The following is a 23,826-nucleotide window of genomic DNA, read 5'->3' as shown; positions in this document are numbered from 1 at the left end:
TCGCATTCGCGTCGAATTCGGGGAATGCATAAAAGACCCTGCTTGTTTATGACGTCATTGCATCATCATTATTATATTAGATTGTTAATGTCATAACCCAGTTTCATTCGAAACTTTTCCAGAAACTTGACATTGAATTGCGCATTCATCAGCATTCGATTGACTGCTGCCATGCTGTAATCCTGACGCTGTTTTTTTGTTCTACCTTACCCTACTCGTCAACCGGTGCGAAGGACACACACACACACACACACACACACACACACACACACACACACACACACACACACACACACGCACACGCACACGCACACGCACACGCACGCACACACACACACACACACACACACACACACACACACACACACACACACACACACACACACACACACACACACACACACACACACACACAAAATCACAGTGGCACCGCACATGAAATATAGCTAGTCGTAATGAATGATGCATCACTGCCTATATGAAGGTCAGACCACCCGGCGCCCATAATGACGACTAGAATGTACACAAAATTGTCGTCGTGTTATTGGTGTTCAGTAAGTTTGAAAGCCAAGAAGCCTGCGTGCACGTTTTTCTGAAAGGAATAAAGAGACCCAGAATAAAAGAAAGGCTGCGGTCCGCAAGTATGGAAAGTTAAAAAAAAACGATTATGTGATGGCCTCGAGACACTTGTAAGGAAGAAAGCCAGCTTGAATCACCAAGGAGCTTGACTGGTTGTTTTGGATTATGCCACTTCTCCCGCAAGATTCACAGCACGTGAGCCCGTATGCCGCAGGTGGTCTTCACGAGTTTAGCGGATATCGAGCGCATTTGCGAGTCATTTGGGACCGTATAGCTTGGTGATAACTGCGACGTATCTTGACACGGATATATTCCCACACCATAACCCAGGGAGGTCTGCAGACTCCCAGAGAGGGTGCCACCAGCTCGGCAATGCACGATTTCCAAGGGGTATCGCTGGGTTTCCTTTGCTACGCACTTCCTCTATTTTCACGGTACAGCGGAGCTGCAATAAGCGCATGATTTAGGAGTATACTCCAGGACCTACACAAGAACGACATGAGCAGGATTGAGAGCACTACCTGGAACTACACATGGGGCTACACATGTTCAATTCTTCCGCTAACCCTCCCCCGGCGCTGCCTATCTTACCTTACTTCATTATCCATCTCTCTATCTGCGTCGTACGTAGGAAGCCTGGAGCTGTGGGTTCTCAATTCCAAATAGAACAGGTCCTGCTTAAGCGTACTTAATGCACGGTACTCAGTAGAACAAACAAAGGGACAAAGAAAAAGAAACTGTTTGTGGTTGTGGTGCCAAGAGAATAAAGGTGTAGCTGCTATCTTCTTTCCGCGCGAATTCTACTGCGCCGAGTGGAATTCGATTATCGAAGGACAGATTACATTGTAATGCGCCCGCTCTCATTTAGCGCCATGCCAACTTTCAAGCTATCGACAGCGACAATGAATTGAACCACCTGGATCACCCGGTTTATTTTACCGACCAACGAACCGACTCTCAAACGGTGACGTCGGCAGCGTGGAGGCACGACAAAACCATCCACGGGTTCAGGTAGCTTTCCGTCGCCCCGTCCAAGCAGGTCACGCTTCCGTGCTTTTGTGCTTTTGTACGCCTCTTGGCTCCGACGCAGAAGAAATCGAGCTTTCGAAGCGCCCGTTGGCATATTGCATTTGCCGCTCGGAACATAGAGAAAGTGGTAATACGGTGCAGTACGGTGAAAGCTGGAGTTGAACGCAAACAGAGTGATTGATTGATATGTGGGGTTTAACGTCCCAAAACCACTATATGATTATGAGAGACGCCGTAGTGGAGGGCTCCGGAAATTTAGACCACCTGGGGTTCTTTAACGTGCACCCAAATCTGAGCACACGGGCCTACAACATTTCCGCCTCCATCAGAAATGCAGCCGCCGCAGCCGGGATCCGAACCCGCGCCCTGCGGGTCAGCAGCCGAGTACTTGCGCAAACAGAGTGTTCAACTTAAGCGCACGAGTTGTGGGTGTAGCGCATTTGAAAATGTAACTTAGAAATGTGGCAGCTTGGGCTAGTTGGTATGGCATGACGATAGTTATAGCGCGAGAACAAAACGACGACACAGAGACAAGAAGGTCTTTCGTGTCCTTCTTGTCTCTGTGTCGTCGTTTTGTTCTCGCGCTATAACTATCGGCATTTGAAAAGTTCTGAATTTGCCAGTATTGCATTACATACGCTTAGAGCAACCACTAATATAACAATAAATTCGAAGGTTTTGCGTGCAGAAACAAGTATTTGATTGAGAGGCACACCATAGCGGAGAGCTATAAAATTTCGACCGTCAGAGGTTTCTGTAACGTGTGCTGACGTCACACAGCGCGCAGGGCTGTATGATTTTGCCTCCATGGAAATATGGCTATTACAGCTGCCATCGAACTCTCGCACTTTTGGCCAGGAGCCCAACGCTATGTGGACAGACCACATTTACTTTGAAGTAGATCTATCACGTCTTATATTATTATTATTATTATTATTATTATTATTATTATTATTATTATTATTATTATTATTATTATTATTATTATTATTATTATTATTATTATTATTTATATGCATGCAGTAGGAATGATCGCAAGTGCAAAGCAAGTGTCTTAGACTGGAAGAATATGGTCTGTGAAGCGGAGCAATGTTATCAAGAATATACAACTCATTTACTGTGGTAACAGACACACTAAGAATGATAAAAACCGTATAGAAGTTCTTTTGAGAGTGCGTACAAACGTTATGAAGAAATTCGACGAACTTTTTCGTGACTAGCAGGATTTGCTTTAGCAAGGGCTACCTCGATCTTTTCAACTTCAGTACGGCCACTTGTTTGGTGACGCCGAATCGAGATCCCGTTACAGTGCACGGTTTTAGTTGCACGGATACCGATACATGCTGTGCAGTGTGTCTACGGCCTCGAAGACGATGGCACTGCACCGCCTTCTCCTGGTTTGTGAAGTGCCCAAGGAGGCTTATCAGGGAGGCAGGCGCCTGGGAAGATCTTTATGGGCATGGTTGTGCATAAAACGCTTTTTTTTTTCTTCTACGACACCTTTGTGCTGCACGGCCACCCGATCGTCCGCCATCCGAAGGTCAAGCGCGAAATCCTTCGCGTGCTGATGGCCCGTTTTTTATTATGCAGGAGTGAAAAGACATCACGCACTCCAGGCAGTGGCAAAAAAATGATGACCTCAGTTGTAAAGCTGGAGGCTCCCGAAAGTCGATTAAGGTTTCTTGACAACGACGTGCTGCGCTTATGAACGTTCCTCAACCTCAACAATGATGCTGCGCATACGATTCACTTAGTGGCATTACAGGAACTATATAAAGACAGATTATATTGACGCACATGTTTTCCTGAGAATGTAAAAATGATTTGCAGTTTTATTATCCACTGATCCTTTTTTTTTGATTGCTTACATTTAGTGCCATGTTACTTTCCCTTTCTTTTGATAAATAAAAAAATGCGATTCTCGCAATCCCAGTTAATTCATTGCTGTTATGATAAGCTTGGTTGCATTATTGTTGTATGTGTGTGACGATTGGATTATTGTATGCTGTGTGATGCTTGGCTTGGTTGCCTTACTGCCTGTACCATTCCTGCTTGGGCTCCATGCCTGCAGTATCTTGTAAATAAATAAATAAAGGACTCTAGCATTGAAAAGAGACTATTGAGGACTAAGTAGCGCACATACTTTCGTTCCCACTGCATTAAGTTCGAGTCACATTGGCGTAATGTCTACTCGAACGAGTAGATTATAGAGCCAGTAGATCACAGTAGACCAGAACCACAGTATTAGACCAGATTCGTCGGGACATGACGTGGTTGTCTCGAGCTATTGCGCATGCCAGTTGTTATATTAAGAAAAACAAAATGATGTCACTTTTGAACCCGTCAGTATGAGTTGAAACACGCTGGCTGCGCTCAAACTGAGCGCCAGCCTGAGCATTTGGTTCAGGAAGTACCACTAAGCGAGACAGAGTGATTCGCTATTTATTTTTCTATGCAGGTGCCGTTTGGTAGTGTTGGCGCTATTTTGATCCCGTATACAGCGTGTTGCAACTCGTACTGAGCGTGACCGTACATCTTTAGAAACACTAGTTTGCCTTACATCATGGGTTACGCGAACACCTAGTGTATGAAACAAGCACCATCATAGTTGTGTGCAGGACTCCAAATTACCATTCGGGAAGGGAGCGGGGGAGGAGATCAATTTTCATCGCAGCTACCCCTTCCGCCCCACTCACGTTCGTCGAGTTTCGAACGATAGAATATATTGCAATAGGTGAACAAAGAATGTTAAATGAAGCCATGACCTGCTTCCCACAATGGACTGCCTTTGGATCTTGGTTTTCTCGAAGGAAAAATAGGATGCAAACAGTTCTTGGAATACGGAATCTGTGGTATTTGACCGCTATTAATGACTAATATGTGGGGTTTTACGTCCCAAGACCATGGTATGATAATCAGCGACGCCATATAGTAAAATACTGAGGTAACTTTGACCTCCTGGCGTCTGTTAACACGCACTGACTCTGCACAGTACATGGGCCGCTCTTCCATTTCTCCTCCATCAAAATACGACGGTCACGGCCGGAATCGAACTCGCGACCTTCGGGTCAACAGCCGAGCGCCCCATAGCCACTTATCCACCGAGGCGGACTCTTCGACCGCTATTGTCAACGAATACCCGCATAGCTCGGCCCTTTAATTAATGACGGGACAAATACGATTATTAAAAGCACAGAACAGACTTTGCCCTCTTACCATACCCCGTCAGATCATCGAGAGGGGCGACCACCCGCCTCTCGCTTAGTCCATCCCCGTCACGTGGGGCGGAAAAACGAAAAACCTTAATCCTCAATGAGGTTAGTGTTCCCATTACGTACTGAGTGCATATAGTTGTAATGAGTAACGGGTATTATTCAATGGGACCGGGTGATTGGACGCACTCAAGACAGCCTCACAAGCACACTGTTTTGTGCTGATGGGATCGAATATTAACGAGGGACATTATCAGTGACTTCATTTGTTGAATTTCGAACATTTACTTATCATTTAGTCATATGTGCGTATATAAGTGTGTTTTTGCATATTTGTGCCCGGTTGTTCTATTTTCCATGCACTGCTTTGTATGTTTTACTTCAAGATACGTGTTCAAGTTTCACTCAAGGGCTAAGGAGTAGCCAGCGCCATACTTATGCGCCAACATCTCCTTATATATCATATAAATAAAAAAAGTCGATCTTTATATCCAACGAGGACAAGATGGCACTCGAGAAAACATCATGACGATGCATGGTTAACCAGATAGAAAGCCTACAATAAAGTTCGTTCCCCGTTAGACGAAAGTCTCAGTCTTAATACTCAGCGCAGTTCACTCGCGCTCTACCGAGCTCTCGGTGACAGCACTCACGACTACCGTCGTTGCGATGACCGTAGTAGCACCGGGCAACGTGGAGTCGAGTCCGCATGGTAGCGCCCATGGTGTGAACACTCCTTGTCGTCGTGTGCATAGTAGCATGTATGTACACTCCAGTGCAACTTTTGACTGTGTTCTTTCTTCTTTCAGCAAGACGTTTAGGTGAATGACGTGTGAACTCCTTTTTTTTAATTTCCATTCAAAAGTTCTCTAATACGCATAATCTAGCAATATGTCATTGAACAACAAATATGTGAAAGCAAGAAATTTATTAACAAGTGACTAGTCTCACAAAACCTCTAGTATTGAAGCAATGTAGTCAATTCGATCGCGTCACAGAGATGCTTTTCTGACATGATTTCGTCCTATACGTCGTTAACCTCATCGATGAGCGATCCAAGGCCACCAGTGGAGCACACCATCTCTTTATTCACGCCATCACTGCGTCCTCAGACTGTTGAGCAGGACTCGTCATACTTTCTTTATGTCCTCGTCATTTCACATTCATCCTACGAGAGAAAAAAAGAAAAGGTTAGCGACTGATCAATAAAGAGCATATTTAATAAGTAAAAGTGGTACTTGCACATTAACAATGTAAAGAAACAGCCCTGTCAAGTTTTTTTTACAGTTAAGTGGATAGCTTACTAAGTGGGCCAGCAGCAGTGGTAGTTTAAAGAAAGCCCCAGAAACACCAAGATAACTTGCTTCGAAAGCCACCGAGTAGAACATCACACCTAAATATACTTACAGAGATCGCACGTGCACAGCTCTGTCCAGACACAGGTATAGAAGGAATAGAACACCTGCTGAATCGCTATATAAAAAATTAAGTGTTTCGTACGTACATCTGAAGTTACCGTCTTATAACTCATGATATAGATAATATTCAGGGATTGCAGTGATATTGACAAACTCGTGAGCTGATCTGTTAGGAAGTCCCTGAATGTTTTGTTTAAATGTTGCTATATTTTTATTTGATGCGTACAAATGCGAACAATGTTTACAACAAAAACAAAGCAGGGATGGGCACCTTTTAAATCTTTGTAAGGGGGAACACAGTGTTGGCTTACCGTTACAGCTCGTTTTTGGTCAACTGGTGCTGCTATTACGAATCAGAGAGAATGGACTTTTGCGTAACCCACCGTGGAACCACGCGTGGAGGCCGTAGCGAGTTGATTTCAGCTGTTTAGCGCATTTCAGAACTTGAGGGTATAACAGTGGTGAAGACCGAACCACAAAGTGGGCCGCGTTTGTCTGCTCCTTAGTTGGTTCTTTTAGCTCCGCAATCAAAAACCAATCTTGCTGTTATTTGTGATTTCATTAGGTTTCGGTGCACTACATGTGCGTTACGTTCCAAAAATGACAACAGGGTAAGAGATATCTGCAACACTGATTTGTAAATACCTGCCAATTTTGTTGGTCAAACGCACCGAACGCACAAAACTGGTAAGGAAAACGAGAGCTTGGTTTATGAATTTTTCATAAAAACGAGGTAAGTTTGGTTTATGAATACGGGCCTTAGCCCTACTTCATGGTCTTCCTTCTGTTTGCCCCTTTCTTGATTTTACAACCAAATTTGTTGTGAGGTAACAACAATCAGTTTTGGTGGCTTAGTTGCCGGCTGCCGCATCCCATGTCTGTGACCGCTATCGCGCACTAAGACGAGAGGAAAAAAAAAACTAAATAAACGAACATCCAGGTTTAGGATCAAGTGGGATACAAACTTATGCCCTCACGTGGTACTAGAGTATCCGATCACAGAAGCACACCGGTGCTTGAAACTCTTTCGCAAGAAGACCCTATAATGGCATCATGAGGAGCGAGGGAAGACGTTGACAGCCGTCATCATCATCATCAGCTTGACTGCGTCCACTGCAGGACAAAGGCCTCTCCCATGTTCCGCCAGTTAACTCGGTGCTGTGCTTTCTGCTGCCAATTTAAACCCGCAAACTTCTTAATCTCATCTGCCCACCTAACCTTCTGTCTCCCCCTAAACCGCTTGCCTTCTCTGGGAATTCAGTTAGTTACCCTTATTGACCTGTAATATAGCGCGATAAAAGGAAACATAACATCAGGCGTCACACGATGCGAACTGCGTAGACGAGTGGACGACTTAAAGCTCTCCACACATTTCAAAAGGCTGAGCCACAATTCTTCATCGTTATCAACCGCAGCCATAGGTCGACGAAAAATTGTGGAGCTCCCTCAGACTCACCCTAGACATCTGCCTTATGCTTTAAACTGATCGATTTTCCCCAACCGGCTTCACTCAGACTTGCACCCAGGAAAAATTTCTTCATCCTGAATCACTCCGGACTCAAACTATCTAAAATATTACTCACCAGGACTCGTTCAGACTCTGACTCACGGCACGACCTTAGTCCGAGCTAGTCGACTCATGAGTAAGTTCGTCGACCTATGCAGCAGCAGCATCAAGAAAGTGCACGCAACGTTCTACAGTTGCGTTACGGCCGATAGCCCGTTTCTCCGCAGAATGCTGAATAATGGCGTATTACACATACTCATCCACTTACCAGCACTATGACGATTTATGGTATAGTGAATACTTTGCAACTGTAATTGCAGTAATCTACCCAAGAGAGTTTACAACGAGCACTAGATAAGGTTCATTCATAAGTAAATCAAAACGAACGTAACAAGATGAGGGGATGACACAGGACAGAGTGCTGTCCTGTGTCTTTTCTGTATCTCGTTATGTTTTTTTTTTGCGATATATTGCCTATGAGCTGTGCACTGCCGACTAACCTGCCAGCAAACACTACCGAAGTTCACTAGACAGGCTGCTTCTCCTGCTTTCGCTGTAACCGAGCCGTGTTTTTCGCGCAGGCCGGGTGTTTTAACAGCGAATCCATTATTGGTCGAGCCAGTCGCTTCCGGGACCCGTGGTACGCTTTGGGCGTCATGAACGGGTATGCACCGTGGACATCGGGTAAGTACCATTACCCCCCACTGGTGCACTAAAAATTAAATGCAACAGTTAGCCCAACAGACGGGTGTGTGTCGCGGATAAATCTGTGCGGCATATCAGAAAACTATCGCTACCAGATAACGTGCCACAGAGATTCGGTAAGTTCCACTACACACAACTTCCACTAAATCGTAGTTCGTCCCTCTCTTGAATATGCCAGCATTGTGTGGGACACCCACACAGCTGGTAAAATACAGAAAATAGAAAAAATACAACGATTAGCTGCTTGATTTATATACAACCGGTATAGATGTCACGATTCGCCGTCAGCCCTGTTGCAGGATGCGAACCTTCAACTTTTGGCCGATCGAAGGAAAACTGCACGGCTTAACTTTTTCCGCCTTTTATACTTTTCCAGATCAGGATTGCATGCACCAGATTACATAACACAGGACACAACCAGGGCTTCACGCCATAAACATAGTCGTAGCATTACACCTATATTTGCACGCACTAACATTTACAAGTATTCATTTTTCCCGAGAACTGTCTCTGATTGGAATGCTCTGCCCCATGATTCCCCTATGCTCGACACGCCGAGATGAAACTATTCCCTTTTCTTGTCGCTTAAGTCTGCTTCTTTGCCTGTATTTGTCCCTTGTTTTTCACGAATTTTTAATGTACATGAATTTTGTTCTGCAGTGAATGTATACTGCAGCGGAAGTGAATGTATGTAGAAGAATTTTGAACTGTATTGCCCTCTCCTGCATGGAACATACTTGGTCCGCAATATGTGATAAATAAATAAATAAAATAAATAAATAAGTAAATAGGCAAAAGTTAGCCCGCCACTGTCACGTGATACTGTGTCTATAAAAGATGGTGGCTGTACTACCACCCCAATGCTTAACAAAGAGTGTTTAATGAAGGCGAGTGATACAAGACATACGAAAGACGTGAAAAATATAGAAATGAGTTGGCCTGACCAAGGGACCGCCACCAACTTCACTGTTTCATCTGTGTCAGCGAAGCGGACCTGGTCAATTCTTTCTTGGCGAAATTACTTTCGAATTTCGCGCGAATGAAATAGAGTCACGAGCAGTCACTCACCGATGACGTATTGCAGAGGGTAGGCGGCGGCCAGCGGTGCGTGGACCCGGTGAGTGTACGCGTAGGAGACGGCAGACGGTGCTGCCAGAACGGTGGGTGCCACAGCAACTAAGGGTGCCGCGTAGAGTGGCACGGGGCCGCCGTGTGCGATTGGAACGTGGGACGCGATGAATACCAGCGCCAGCAGTGTCAGGGAGGTCTTCTGCGAGGTGGAGGTATTTATTTACCCCACTTTGTTATGAAGTGCTGCCGGCAGCGAAATTTCAGAAGCGAAAAAAATAAATAAAATAAAAAAGAAAATGAAGCTGTAAAACACGCTACGTACGATGCATTGAGAAATCGTTGAAGACTGGAACCAAAGGTTTGACAAGAGAACTTGTGTTCACCAACATGAAGACATTCCTTCTTTCAAAACTTTTCTCTAGATACATTTGCTGCTTTATGATCTCATACCGTCACGTCTTCATCTAGTAATAGTTACATAGGAGTTAATCAATAATAAAGAATTTAGACCAACACACACGAATAGAGATAGAATCGATATAAGCAGCTACAAGACACAAATAAAATGTAAACGAATCCCTAAAACGAGTACCAAATGCGTAAGCATACAGATTTTCACGTAAGGCAGCCTTACGCTGCCAAGCTAACCTAACAGAACCTGCCTGAGCTTGATACTAACAGAACCGATTCATATATTGTCCTCCTAGGCATACCTCCTCAAGCGTTACTTTATCAACAGTATGTCAACGCTTGGGATCGTTGCTAATCAACAGGAAATATAAAGTTTATAAATGTAGTGCTTTCTTGAGCCATTCATTCTAGTTTACCCGCCACGATGACCCAGTGGTTGTGGCGCTTGAGTCCTGACAGGAAGGTCGCAGGATCGAATCACCGCCGAGGTGGCCCCCATTTTTTTTTCGATAGAGAGAGAATGGTAGAGCTCCGTGTGCTTAGATTTATGTGCCCATCAAAAAACTCAGGGTGGTCGAAATTACCGGAACCCTCTAATAAAGGCGTCTCTCATGATGATATCGTCGTTCTGGGACGTAAAAACAGCAATAGTAAGTAATTGTCTTTTACTCTTTAGTTTAGTTTTCCTAAATAGCGAAGAAAGTCAGTGCGTGCTATCACGATGCGACTAATAATTTCTTTTCCGTATACTATACTGCGAGCAATAAGCACACTCACCATTTTGACTGGAGCTCCGCTGCTCTATTTGAAGGAAATACTGAGGTGCGAACTATAGTTTCCGCTGGTGATACGAAGTTGTAGTGTAGTACTGCGTGAAGAGTGGATTGCTAAGCGTTTGATCGGAGCTGGTGTTCTTATAAGCGTGCGCGGGAGCTACGGGGGAGAGACTGTCGCACCTCACCACCACTGCACGATATTTTAGGCTATAGTCGACGAGTGAGCGATTTGGAAACAAGCAGCGGAGAAGGATGTCGCCGAAGGCGACTCGGAAGGAGCTTCCGCAACATTCCCGGGGGTCACGCTTTCTCGCCCATCGGGGTCTGACGGAGCGGTGTTGGCTTTACGGTATAAGAAAATACGCGACAGTTCCTACAGCTACGATCGCTCACTGTTTATACCACGACAAGACTGCCCGAGTGTCCTAGAGCAGCGCTGGCCACAATGTTTTCTTTTTTTTATCCCGAATGAAGCCACAACGCGGCTTGCCACCTTTGATCCCCGTCTGTCGTGTCAGAGGATTCCGCTGTTACAGCGATGTACTGTTTTCTTTTTTCTTCTTTCGCGGCACTTTTGCGCATTTGTTTTTTGACGTGCGTGCGACATTATGAAATGATGAGCTGTCTCACGACAAGGTTTCTATGTCGTCTGGCGGCGTCACCCTGTTGTCCTTATTCCCCGGCCTTATGTCGCAGTGGCCCGCAACAAGGTTGCTGTCCTTTATTGAGGCGGAAGGCCTAATGTAGCATGATAATTGAGCGTGTTCGGAAACACGAGTGATGAAACGCTGTGGTGAAAAGCGAAAATCTGTGGTCGTGAAGGTAGTGGCCTTAATAGATCTTGCAAAATTGTTCCGAAAGCCTGTTGAATAACTGATCGTAAATGCTTCCCTCCGACTTAACACACGTATGAACAAAACAACAATGACATTTCGCCGCGCACATGGTAGCATCCGCCGTATACATCGTCAACAGATTAGCGGAGGCCGCCCAGTTCCCTAGCCACATCCATCCCTGTAAACCTCTAATATAGCGGGTTGGGGTCGTTATTGCAAGAAGGTGTGTCACGGTGGATGAACCAGTATTTCGGGATTTTCCTTTTTCCTCACCTGCGTTTCCGAGCTGGCGTCGTCGCGTTGTTTAAGTCAAAACTATGCCCCGTTGTCCAGCAGTGTTCAACAAGCTCCGTCTTGAAACGCGTTTCATGGGTGGCTTTAGCAACATCCTCCACCTGTTATCTAAGCCTCGTTGATATTGAACAATTGGGGCCCCCTACCAGATGTTTACAAAGACACATGTGAATAGTGGACTGGGCGACCTCCGTTCACTTTGTCATGCAGTATATGCTGAGGATCCCACTTGATTTGGTGGCGATTGGTTGTTGTATTTTTGTTAATAATTGTTGTGTTAAGTGGGCGGTTGCGTAAATGATTTACATTATTCGGTCTTATACGGTGAAATGCTTTTCCTATGCTATCTTCTTCCCTCCTTATCTCTTCTAGCCAATCTATGTCGTGCGCTGCAATGTAACCGATTGTGTAGAGTCAACGCCTTCGCATTTCATTTCTCACTTTCTATCCCTCTCTTTCCCATTTGCAACTGCTACCGGTGCGTGTGCTTGATGTGCAATCACGGGCGATGCTTGTTTTACGGTGCGGCGAGACCAAAGCGAAAAAGCTAGCCTGATGATGATGTGGTAAAATTAAACAAAGGCAAATGAACACGTCTATCAAGTTTCGTGGGCCTTTATCTGATATCTCACAAGTTATCGTGCCGTCAGGTCACCGAAGTCGGTGTGATTCGAAAGCGCGTTTTCAATGGATGAAACATCGCCAAGAAACACGCTTTGTTTCACGCCGCTCCTGCCATAGAGTTTCCAATAAATGTACTAGATGGCGCTAGTGTCTATTATAGCTGTAACGCTTTAACTTTATTATAGCTGCAATGCACGGAGCATCAGCGAGAATGTAAAGGATGTGTAGTACACGGATTCGTTCTGCTGGTTCCGTTTGGCTTCGTGGGACCTGAATCCGCTTTGACACAAGACGAAATTCAGCGCAGGTTGCGCAGTTACGCTTCCCGACCTTGACCTTTTTAGGCTCCCCAGTTCAAATCAGCTCACGAAGTTCCCGACGGTCCGTTATTTTATTCAAAATAAAACCAAAACACAACAATAAACAAGCTCACAAGCGCTTCCGAAGCCTGCAAGCACGAAGAATCGGCAGATTCATGGAACTACCCATCATTCCCATAGTGGCTGAACGATATCAGCGCCAGAGTTCCCTCTAGTAAATACTGGAGGAAACTATAGGACTCCTGCTACGCGTGCTGGCTCGGAGTGGTCGCCGAGTTGCGTGCGAAATCCTTCCGTTGCGTCAGAGACAGCCGAGACTGTAATCGCAGTCATAAGACACGCGTCAGACCACGCGTCTTTCGTAATTGCAGGAAGGCAGCCTCTACGGGAGCGGAGTCATCAAGGCGTCCCAGAGCCTCTGGATACCTCGCGACTGAGTCTACACAGCTATCTGGGTTGGTGTTCTTGCTGCCTGTGTTGCGTTGTTGCTGTCGTTAATATTGCTGCACATTGTTATTATGAGACGACCGTCTCAATAACAATAGCTTTGAATGCCACATCCACGAGAATAATGGACCGGTGGCGTCGGCGGAGGCGTCAACACGAGTGATGAAAAAAAAAAAAAGCGAGGCTTGCACTAAATCGCGCAAGGTTTGAAACAGCGAAGCTCGACGATTCTGAAGTCGAATATGGTTTCTTCTAGGCTGTTCCTAGGCTTTAGCTACGGGATTCAGGTTGTTTCTACGTTGCTTCTCAGCACAGAAAAATCCGAGTTAGGACCAGAGTCCCAGACCCGTCATGGATGTCCGAACTCCAGGGACGGATACTCGCACTGAAACCCCGCGTTTGCACCTCCAATAGATTTACAGGACATGTCGTGTTGCACGGAGGACTTCCATATCATCGGGGTCTTCTCGCGGTCGCCATCGCCTTTTCCGTTCCTTTGTATTCTTTCGTTGTACGTACCCTTGAAGCACTCCGTACATATGCTTCAGAAAAGCTGAAAAGTGCTTCCACTTTGTTTATCAGTTTGTCAATCTAGATTGTTCATTAAATACTTTCTCAGTAACAGTTACGTCTGTGCAGAAATATTAATTGGTGTTTGCTGCCCGTCTGCTGCATTCTTCATGTGACCAGGGATGAGTGGTGGCATTTGCTCGATTTATGTGGTGCATACCCGTCATGATGATTATTAATACACACCAAAGTTTTTATGGCTGGCTTAAACAGATTCGCTGTTTAAAAAAATCACCACGCAACGACTTTACCACATGTCATCACATTTTGCCAAAGCTTACGAAGTCGCCATGACGTCACACAATGTTACGTCACAAGAGGACGTCATTACACGACATCACCACTTGGCCAAAGGTAGGCCGCTTCAGGAGGCAGTGCAAGATTTGGTGAGAATAATAATAATAATAATAATAATAATAATAATAATAATAATAATAATAATAATAATAATAATAATAATATGAGGAAATTACGTCCTAAAACAATGATATGATTACAAGGGGCGCTGTATTGGAGGGATTCGGAAATTTCGACTATCTGGTGTTCTTTAACGTGCGCTGAAATAGCACTGTACAGGGGTCTTTACCATTGCGCCTCTATCAAAATGTGACCGCCGCGGCCGGAATCGAACCCGCGACCTCCGAGTTAGCTGCCAAGCACCGTAATCGCTGATCCATGACAGTGGACGCGATGAAGTCCAGAAACATTTCAGATGGGTAGAAGGAGGGATTAACACATTGACTGAGAAGGAAAACGGAAAAAAAGAAAAGGGTTCTCGGCGTGTTTCTGTGTTTTTGTCGTTATTCTACACGAAGCTTCGCATACGTATATTGCATATCCCAGATACAAACCAGTTTTTGTCAGCTCTGCTTCTTCGTCTGTGGTTCTTTCGCCATGCCGTGTTCAGCGTTATTTGTCCCTATATTATAACTTCAATAGTTCCCATCAGTTCCTCATGTGTGTGTGTGTGTGTGTGTGTGTGTGTGTGTGTGTGTGTGTGTGTGTGTGTGTGTTTCGTTGATATTATTTGTTTCGTGACATCTGTGTTTATTGTGCGGGCCCAGTCACTGTTGTGTGACCTCCGAGATCAACTCCTGTAAAGCGTGGATGTTTCGGGTGGGTGAAAACCTGTGACGTGTGAACATTGATGCTGCGTGGAGAATTATATTATTGCGGGATTAGGAATGGGAGTGCCCATGTGTAGATCTTGTTTCGTTTTCCGCTAATTGGCGACTTTACGATGCAAGACCATTATGCAGGAGAAAAGGGGCACCTGGAAACACACCTAGCGACCAACCTCTCGTGAAACACATCTAAAAGAAGAAAAAAAAAAGAGAGAGTGAGTTGCTGCTGCTACCAAAGCTTGGAAGTTTAAGCAAATAATTCCCTCTTGTAGTGCAACACGTACATGTTTAACTCCAAATGCAGTGGGTTTTTGGCGCTGCTAAGGTATGCGTTCCTAAAGGCGTAGAAGGGGGCTTCTTTCCGTCGTCCCCGTCAGACAAGCTTGTGACGCTACTCCCTCCCCCCCCCCCCTTCCCTTCCTTCAAAATGGCTTCTGTGTCGTAGTACAAAGAACAACAGTCCAATTAAACCCTTTCTGGCATAACGTACGATGAACGATTGCACCGAGCATGTATACGTCTTAATAAGCCTCGTCTCATTTTCAATGTCAGAACAAGGGCGGAGTGAAGGGTAAGCACGCTATATCTCTTCAGAAATACCAGGGAGCCTTTCTCTATACCAAACTTCACAGGACAATCAACGGATTCGCGTCACGCCAAGGACCCAAACTCAAGGACTGCGTTGCGATTGTCTACCTGCTCGTCGCGGTTATGTAGCAACCCACGTCGCTGGACACGAACGCTTGTGACTCCGGTGGTAAGACGCATCTTGTTTCAGGGAGAGCATCGAAGCGCACCCGTTTGAGAAAATCGGCGAGCCCCTTCGCGTGAGCCGCACGTTCGTGAGAGTCAATTTAGTGGGTGGGCCGCATGCTGAATTCGGTCGTCAGCCAAGCGTGGTCCCGCCTGGGTGGACTGTTCTTCAACTCGCTACGACGTCGTTCCAGCTGGACGGCCAAGTATATAAGAAAAGAATGACCCGAAAGAGCACACTTTGAAGAGTGGCCAGATGTCCGCATTCGGAGTGCTGTGGCTGACGTGCTCCCTTTGACGCACGTCCGACCATGTCGAGTGCGTAAGTGTTGAAGCCTTATTTTTTTTAGTTAATTACTCTCTCTTTCCTATTACTAATGTTCAAATTAACGCCATACTCGAAGCGGTGGTCGAGTGGTAATAGTGCTCGGCTAGTGACTCGAATGTTGCGGAATTCAGACTGCATTCAAATATGGCCTCTGTAATTAAATTCAAGTGCGCGTTAAATAACACTATAGGTGGTCGTACTTTCTGAAGCCCTCCACTACGGTGTCTCATATTGTGGTTTCGCGACATGAAACTCCGCAATCTATTGGAGCACATTCATAGGTCAGAGGAGCTTCTGCCTTAATCTATCCTTGCGACTCATTAGCCCTCTTTTCGGAACGTGAAAAATATTCAGGTCGCATCCTCTTGTAAAGGTGGCTGCAGGGTTGTTCCAAAAAGAGATGAAAAAATAACTAATGAGCCATTTGTGTTCTCGGTAATTGAAGAAATACACGGAAGAAAAACTGTGCGTTGCACGGTAGCGCTGCGAGACGTATACACGCGTGAGATCTTAACGGGATCCAAAAGCTTCCATTAATACTAAACAGAGTAAATATTTCAAATGAAAGTATGAGCGTGCCAAACAAATTTTCAGCTTTTTAGAGATCCTCAAGTGAGAGCTGACGAACAACGTGGACAAACAGATAGATCAGAAACACAATCGGGTATTTCTGCCTTCCCTTAATCCAATTACGACCATGATTTCCGCAGTAGTTGGTACAGATGACTTTTGTGCTTTATTAAACAATGCTGTAAAGACGGAAACAACCGCAAGCATGATAAGTTTAACATCCTGGTCGAATAGCTGAATCATGCTAAAGATGAGAACTGCCTGAACGACAGGACATGTGGGGACCGTGAAAGCACGCTGTCACTTTGAACGACATTTTTTGGCCAGTTCAAACCAAACAGCATATGCTAACTGAGTGCTCATTAGTCAGCCCGGCCGAAAGCTCGATTTCAATCCGGCGTTTTCGCGCAGCACAGAAACTAAAAATCAGCCAGGATGAGGGGCCAGCCAACATGCGCTCAAGTCGCACGTGTCCGGTGCCTACGCCTCGTTGTTGTCCTAGCGGAGCAACAACCACGTTTCATTAAATGCTAAGCATAGGTTGTTGTTTTCATACGTAATGCTAATGTCATCATGATCATCATGATCATCATCATCATCATCACCGTCGTCGTCGTCGTCGTCGTCATCGTAATCCCTATCAGAACCTGTTTTAGTACCCCGCAGTTGTAATGCCTCTCCGATTGATCTGTGGTGTATACCCCATGTCCTCCTCTGCGAACAGATTGCATTTCATACCTGATAACTTCTTAACTTCGTCGTTCCATCTAGCTATCCACCTTCGTAGATTGCATTTCCCATCCTTTGGTAACCGTTCCGTTGCTCTGACTGTCCACAAATTGTCAACTCTTCGCATTACGTGGCGAGCTAGTTTATTTCTTTCGCTTGATGTGAACTAGCATGCCTTCTGTAACCACCGTTTGTTCACTGACCCATTCCGCTGCCTTCCAATGCTTTTAATGTTCCCTCTATCATTTTACCTTTATGCAAATATATCAAAGCGTCACAAAGGGAGACAAAGAAAAATACTAGCAATTGTCACACAAATGTGAACCCCTCGGCTACACTCTTGTCTCTATAATGCGCGTGATCTTGTGGGACTCGATGCGATACGGGGTGGCTTGCTTTGCTTTCCAATCTCTACTTCTGTACCATTGCGCTTATTCTTTCCAGATTCTCTTCTATTTTGTCCCCTCTTCAAGCAAGTGGGCGTGATGTTTTTTGAAAATAATAATAATAATAATAATAATAATAATAATAATAATAATAATAATAATAATAATAAATGAGGGGGCTTCTATGTCCAAAACCCTCACATAATTGTTCAAGACGCCGTAGCGGACGGCTTCCCGAATTTCGACCCCCAGGTGTTTTTTAAATGTGCACCCAAAATCTAAGTTCACGGGTCTTAAACCTCCATGCGAATTAGGTCGTCGCGACATGGATTTAATCCCACGACCTTTAGGTGGTGATATTACCACCACAACTACAAGGCCATCGCCACAGCCTCTATAGACAACCTCACGAGTAGTAATTCGTTTTCTCAGCATCAAATTTATCCCTCGTAACGCGGGCACAATTTTTTTTTTACCCACCGAACAGCAGAAACCACACAGGGCTGACGTGGACGGGTCTCCCTTCGCTTCCAGCCGTCGTCGTGCTGATGCTGCTGATGCTGGTTCTGCTGGGCAACAGTGGGTGCAGGTCGCTGGTGCTGGAGCCACTGGAGTCCCTGGCTCCGCGCGAGCGCCAGGAGACGATCACGCATGAAGAGCGGAGAACTCGCGGCCGAGGAGGCGGGGACATGATGGACGACGACGACGACGTGGACCGACCATCGACCACCGTCGTGTCGTCCACCCGTCGCCGCGTCGTGATCCCTGGTCGTGGTGACGAGGGCGACTACCGCGGCCAGCGTCGTCGTGGAGGGGGCAGGAACTGGTACCTAGTCCTGCCAGCCGACGCACTCGAGCCGTTCGCCATAGCTGGGCCATTGGTGCTGAGGCAGCAGCAGCCCTTATAGAGACGCGACATCAGTAGCCATCACTAGGGGCATGTCGCAACAGCCGTTATGTCTGGACAGACACGGCGACCACTTCCCTCTATACATGTACATTCACCCTCAATAAATTTCTCATGTCAACCGTCAATGAAGAAAGCTGAGTGTATCGAAGCGGGATTATGATAAGTTTTTTATTGGGTTCTTGTGTGGCGAAAGAGCGCCATAGCAGAGCGGAAGTGTACTACAAACTATCCAATAGTTCAACAAGGCGTTAATAGGTTTCCGGTGCGACTCGTTTCGCAGAAATTCAGGTGTCGGCGTCGTTTGTTGTGAGCGAGAAACCAGCCCTCTACGAGAGCCAAAGGTTGCCCCGCCACGAAGGTCTAGTGGCTAAGGTACTCGGCTGCTGACCCACAGGTCGCGGGTTCAAATCCCGGCTGTGGCGGCTGCATTTCCGATGGAGGCGGAAATGTTGTAGGCCCGTGTACTCAGATTTGGGTGCACGTTAAAGAACCACAGGTGGTCAAAATTTCCGGAGCCCTCCACTACGGCGTCTCTCATAATCAAATGGTGGTTTTGGGACGTTAAACCCCACATATCAATCAATCAATCAATCAATCAATCAATCAATCAATCAATCAGAGCCAAAGGTCGAGATAGATGCAAATAAAATGAATAATGAAATCCGGTTCTCGTGAGAATCGAACCAAGGCCTTCCGAGAGACAAACGGGCGCTCTACCACAGAGCCATGCCATTGCTTGAAACTTCGGAGAAAAAACACCGTAGAATAGAGTTAGGTGTGAAAACATGCGCATTTCCCAATGAGCGGGTGTTTCAAAGGTGTTTTAAAGGTGTCTAGCGGGTGTTTTAAACATTACAAAGCGCCCAGACATAATTATTCATTATCAGCAGCAGCGGAAACACCCACAAAGTGAGGAGCTGCGTATATAGGTTCAAGTGTAGCCGTACGGACACTTAGTGATCCCCTTTACTGATTCGTAAAATGAAGAATTGTGATGTAGGAAGCAGTTCGCAACTGTACTTGCAGTAGGTACTGTAGGATAGTTGGAAACTTATGTACGCGCACGGAGGCTCGTTTATTTTTTTTATTTTTTTGGCATACACCGAGAACCGAAGCCAGGCTTGCAATTTAGAAGGCGATGTGCACGGAGCCCGATTACGTCATCGCATTTTGCTCTTGAAGGTGGAGCTCTTGAAGGCTCAAGCAAGTTTTTTTGTGTCTTTGTTCTCGCACGCCTACTATTCTATGTATACTTTTCCCTTTCTATCCCCCTACCTTAATGTAGGGTAGCAAACCAGATGTTATAAAGAACGCCTATTTGGGCTAGTTGGTTTGAATTCATGGCAATAAAAGGGCTGCAGCGCGAGCACGAAGGTGCTAGAAGAAACAGACGAAAGGCGAGGCAAATATTTGCTTTCTTTGCCTCGCCTTTCGTCTGTTTCTTCTAGCACCTTCGTGCTCGCGCTCCAGCACTTTTATTACCAGATGTTATAATTCTGGTTGAACTCCCTGCCTTTTCCTGTTTTTTTTTTAAAATTCGTTTCTATTTCTTTTCGAATGCATAGCAAGGATAGCTTCACGAAATCGTATTCCATACACTTTTACGCACACTAGGTTTGCCTTATATGTACTATGCCTGTTCCTCGCTGAGTACGTGTGGATTATGAAGAATTCAATGACAGAGCGCTAATACGATTCTAATACCACAAGTATAATTAACAGATTGTAAAAACACGCGTGTCAGTGTTTTTGCATTGCATGTCACCCGTTTGAATTTACCTCGTGACAAACGAGTCAGTATCATTGCTAGGTAATGTATGTAACTGGCGACTGAACTTTCACGTGACACGTATTGTCAATCACAACGAATTTTCCCGAATGAGGCTGGACGCTGGTGCAGAATGTGAAGGGTAACATCTACAAGCGGGACATAACGTCTGGTAACTTACAAGATGTTATTCGAATAGCAGTATTATCTCCGATTAGTCTTTATAGCCCTATAGCCATGTTATAGCCCTATAGCCCTGTTGCTATCCACCTGAAGCAAAACGTCACCTTTGTTTGATGCTGACAACTTCTGCCCAGGCCATGGTGCAAAAACATAAATAGATAAAAAGAAAGATAGCTCAGAGCTTGAACTAAGCCACACAAAGGTCAGTACAGGGCGAAGCTCACCAGTCTCACGCTTTTATTTGTTGCTCTATCTAAGCCGAACTCGGCTGTAGCAAGGTTGTAGCAACTTGCAACTATGGTCGCCATCTTTGCATTGTCGTCCCCGGTTCTCCACTCGTGACACTCGTCCTTGACAAGGATTGCGATGCTGTGATGACGGCTCAACAACTTTGTATCCATTTGTTAGGCAACATCGTTAGTTAACCAGTGGTGGGTATTGTGAATTACCCATTTTTTGTGGTGCACACCCATTTATGATGATGAAAGTTTCGTGACACGAGATAAAAGGAACCATTTGCTAAAAACGTTTCCCTGTTATTAAAAAAAACTTTAACAATAGAGGAAACGCAAGAATGGCAATAAAGTTTGAGAAAAAGAGAACATGAATGTTGATCTCATGCGGTCATGCATATACACAATTACACAAACAGGCTCCCCCATTGATGTTTGAATGTCATTAGCGTGTTTTTGGGAACCTACAATGCAGTACAGCTGCACTGAACGTCTTGACGCTGTCTTGGGTGGCTAGGTGAAAAAGTCGACGTAAAAAGCAGTCGAGCGCGAAGAAAAGAAGTGGATTGAACGAAATACGACCAACGCGTTCATATTGCGAGCATAATTTGGCTAATTAAAAAAAGTGAGATGTGGACAATTGAGGAAATATATCCATTGGCCTGTAGGCAAGTAAAGAATTCGCTATAGCATGACAATGTGATGCTTTCCTGAATTCGTCCATCGCGAATCGCATTAACGTGGAAGTTGACAGCGCTATGGATTTTACCACAAGTTTTCGTTAGGTTACAAGTGTCCGAAAAACGTTTATGCTGCAGCTGCTATCGCCGCCTCCTGCCTTCATGAATATGCATGATATAACGACCAATTAGACTGCCGTGGTTACTTACGCCATGTCAAATAACGCGGTCAGTTATTAACACTTGTGGTTGCACACATTGATCAAAACTCCTATAAGGCATTAAAGGGGCCCTGCAGCACTTTTCCGGCGTGGTTAGAGCCTCTGTATCTGAATAGTTCTCTATCCTTCCCTCTGTTTCTCTATTAGTATGTACTGTGTCAACGGAATCAGACACGACCTGCATCTTCCTGTTCGCTAATACCTTCACTGATGCACAGTAGTGAAGCAAGCTTAAATGGAAGAACATTCAAAAGAACGCGCCGTTTCACTCAGTTGGTCAGGCACTCGCAACGGGCTAAGGCGGAGGCCCTCTACCGGCGTTTACAGAAAACATTTCCTCTTCTTTCAGTGACCCAGCGCAAATGCTCATAGATGGCGCGCGCGTGCCGATCACTTCGGACTTCTTGCTCGTTTCCTCCAGTCACGCGCGGTATTTCGTTAAGCGTCCCATAGTGGGTTAGAGCGCTTCAAATCACTCACGTAAAAAATCCTTAAAAAAAGCCATTTCCGACTTATGAAAAAATTTTGTCAGCACGTGACGTCACCTCCAAAATTTTCAGCGAATCAAAAGACTCCTTTCTTGTTTATGATCTTGGAGGCGGTACTTTATGAGGACTACTTCGCCTGCGTAGAATGAAGTTGCGACACTATCCTCCACATCCTCTGTGATTGCCAAAGCCCAGAATCTTCAATTCAGCGAAAAAGTAAGAGTAAATGGATTATAGTTCTTTACAGACTAAGACAAGCATATGATGATAAGGCACGCCGTAGCAAGCGACTACGAATTAGCTTTGACCGCCTTGGGATCTTTGACATGTGCACAAGTGCTTAATGTGTGTTCGAAACTCGTGAAATATAGATGGGGTGGCAGCCCAAGAAGACGTGTTAAATTACATTTCTTTTTTTTTTTGACTGACCATCACAAATATAAATGCGGGAGAGTACACAAGCTGATATACAAATGACGATGAAAGAGTAAACACCACTTCCTTTAGCGCTGGATGTGTGCCTTCACATTTTACACACACACACACACACACACACACACACACACACACACACACACACACACACACACACACACACACACATATATATATATATATATATATATATATATATATATATATATATATATATATATATATATATATATATATATATATATATATATATATATATATATATATATATATATATATATATATATATATATGAGGCTACGATGACTGGGTGACGTGGCCTGGCTCATACCCCATGTTTATTCCATTCTGCACTTCTTCATCATCTACTTCTCCTAACCATCCCTGCCTCCTTACGTCACAGGATTCCCCCTCTTCCGGAAAGATGACACCGGTTGCAAACTACAAAAAATTGAAAAAGAGAATAAACAAAACAATGGCCAAGTTCACAGTTTCACGTCCCGACGGAGTTTCACAATCGCACTGAATCTTCAAGGCTGAGGGAGCAGTCCGGTGATTTCTATGACGACTCTGGTGGACGAGCTTGACTGTTGCGTTCCGGACAGAGTGGGCTACGCATGAACACTGACAATACTGCTTGAACTGTTTTGGGGACTGAGCAAGGTTGGAACGCATTGTTGCATCGGTAGCTCGGATGTCGTAGGGGTTGTATTTTTCGTCGTGAATGGTGCATTCCCGGTGCTTCTTGCTTTCGCGCTTTTTGACAGACTGTGACAAAGTGCCCGAGTGCTTGCGGTGTGCAAGCAATGCTTTTGCGTCTTTCTCGGCGTTTTCTGCGATGGTGCATTCGGTGTAATAGCAGGTGCAGGGAGTGTTTCTGGTGACTTTTCTTTGTGCGAAAGTGCCTGACGTCTTGAATTGGTCTTTGGTTTAGAGATCTTATTCTCCGATGTTCTTTTATTGGTGAGTGCACTTCCGTTGAATTTTGCGTTCGTCGATGCCCCTGTTTCAGTCTCTCTCGATGTAGCATTTGGCTTTGCTTGCTTTGCTGAGGCTGCTCAAGAGATGGCTGTAGCGGCACCCGTTCCGGAATGGGGCATTCAGTTCCTTCGGTGTTTGATGCGTCCTGTAGACAGCTGATGAATGGTGAACTGGTGTCTTGCTTGTCGGGCATAGTTGGCAATGCGTCATCATTTCTGGCATGCTCTTCAGAGGCTTC

The 23,826-nt window shown here is 45.2% G+C and overlaps 2 protein-coding genes across 8 annotated transcripts in view; one reads left to right on the top strand and one right to left on the bottom strand.

Annotated features, from left to right (window-relative positions):
* Positions 1-5,729: 5,729 nt before the first annotated feature.
* LOC119173478 (metabotropic glutamate receptor-like) overlaps positions 5,730-23,826 on the bottom strand; it is a 450,920-nt gene continuing 432,823 nt past the window's right edge. For all 3 annotated transcript variants that reach the window (XM_075894965.1, XM_075894964.1, XM_075894966.1), the window contains 2 exons: positions 9,519-9,720; positions 5,730-5,988 (listed from right to left, as the gene is read on the bottom strand). In XM_075894965.1, the coding sequence (XP_075751080.1) occupies positions 5,973-5,988; positions 9,519-9,720 (218 nt within the window). In that variant the 3' untranslated portion in view covers positions 5,730-5,972. The remainder of the gene's footprint in view (positions 5,989-9,518; positions 9,721-23,826) is intronic.
* Positions 15,393-18,724, top strand: LOC142817686 (uncharacterized). 5 transcript variants are annotated; one of them, XM_075894971.1, is made up of 2 exons: positions 15,393-15,994; positions 18,224-18,724. In XM_075894971.1, the coding sequence occupies exons 1-2, from the start codon at positions 15,988-15,990 to the stop codon at positions 18,595-18,597; spliced, it is 381 nt and encodes a 126-aa protein (XP_075751086.1). In that variant the 5' UTR covers positions 15,393-15,987; the 3' UTR covers positions 18,598-18,724. The 5 variants fall into 5 exon arrangements, with proteins under 5 accessions (XP_075751086.1, XP_075751088.1, XP_075751085.1 ...); XM_075894973.1 differs by having other exon boundaries at positions 15,394-15,998; XM_075894970.1 differs by having other exon boundaries at positions 15,394-15,998; positions 18,180-18,724.

Source organism: Rhipicephalus microplus, chromosome 5 (genome assembly GCF_043290135.1).
Source record: "Rhipicephalus microplus isolate Deutch F79 chromosome 5, USDA_Rmic, whole genome shotgun sequence".
Taxonomy (NCBI): domain Eukaryota; kingdom Metazoa; phylum Arthropoda; class Arachnida; order Ixodida; family Ixodidae; genus Rhipicephalus; species Rhipicephalus microplus.
The sequence above is the reverse complement of the archived record's forward strand: the minus strand, read 5'-3'. Positions and strand labels throughout refer to the sequence as shown.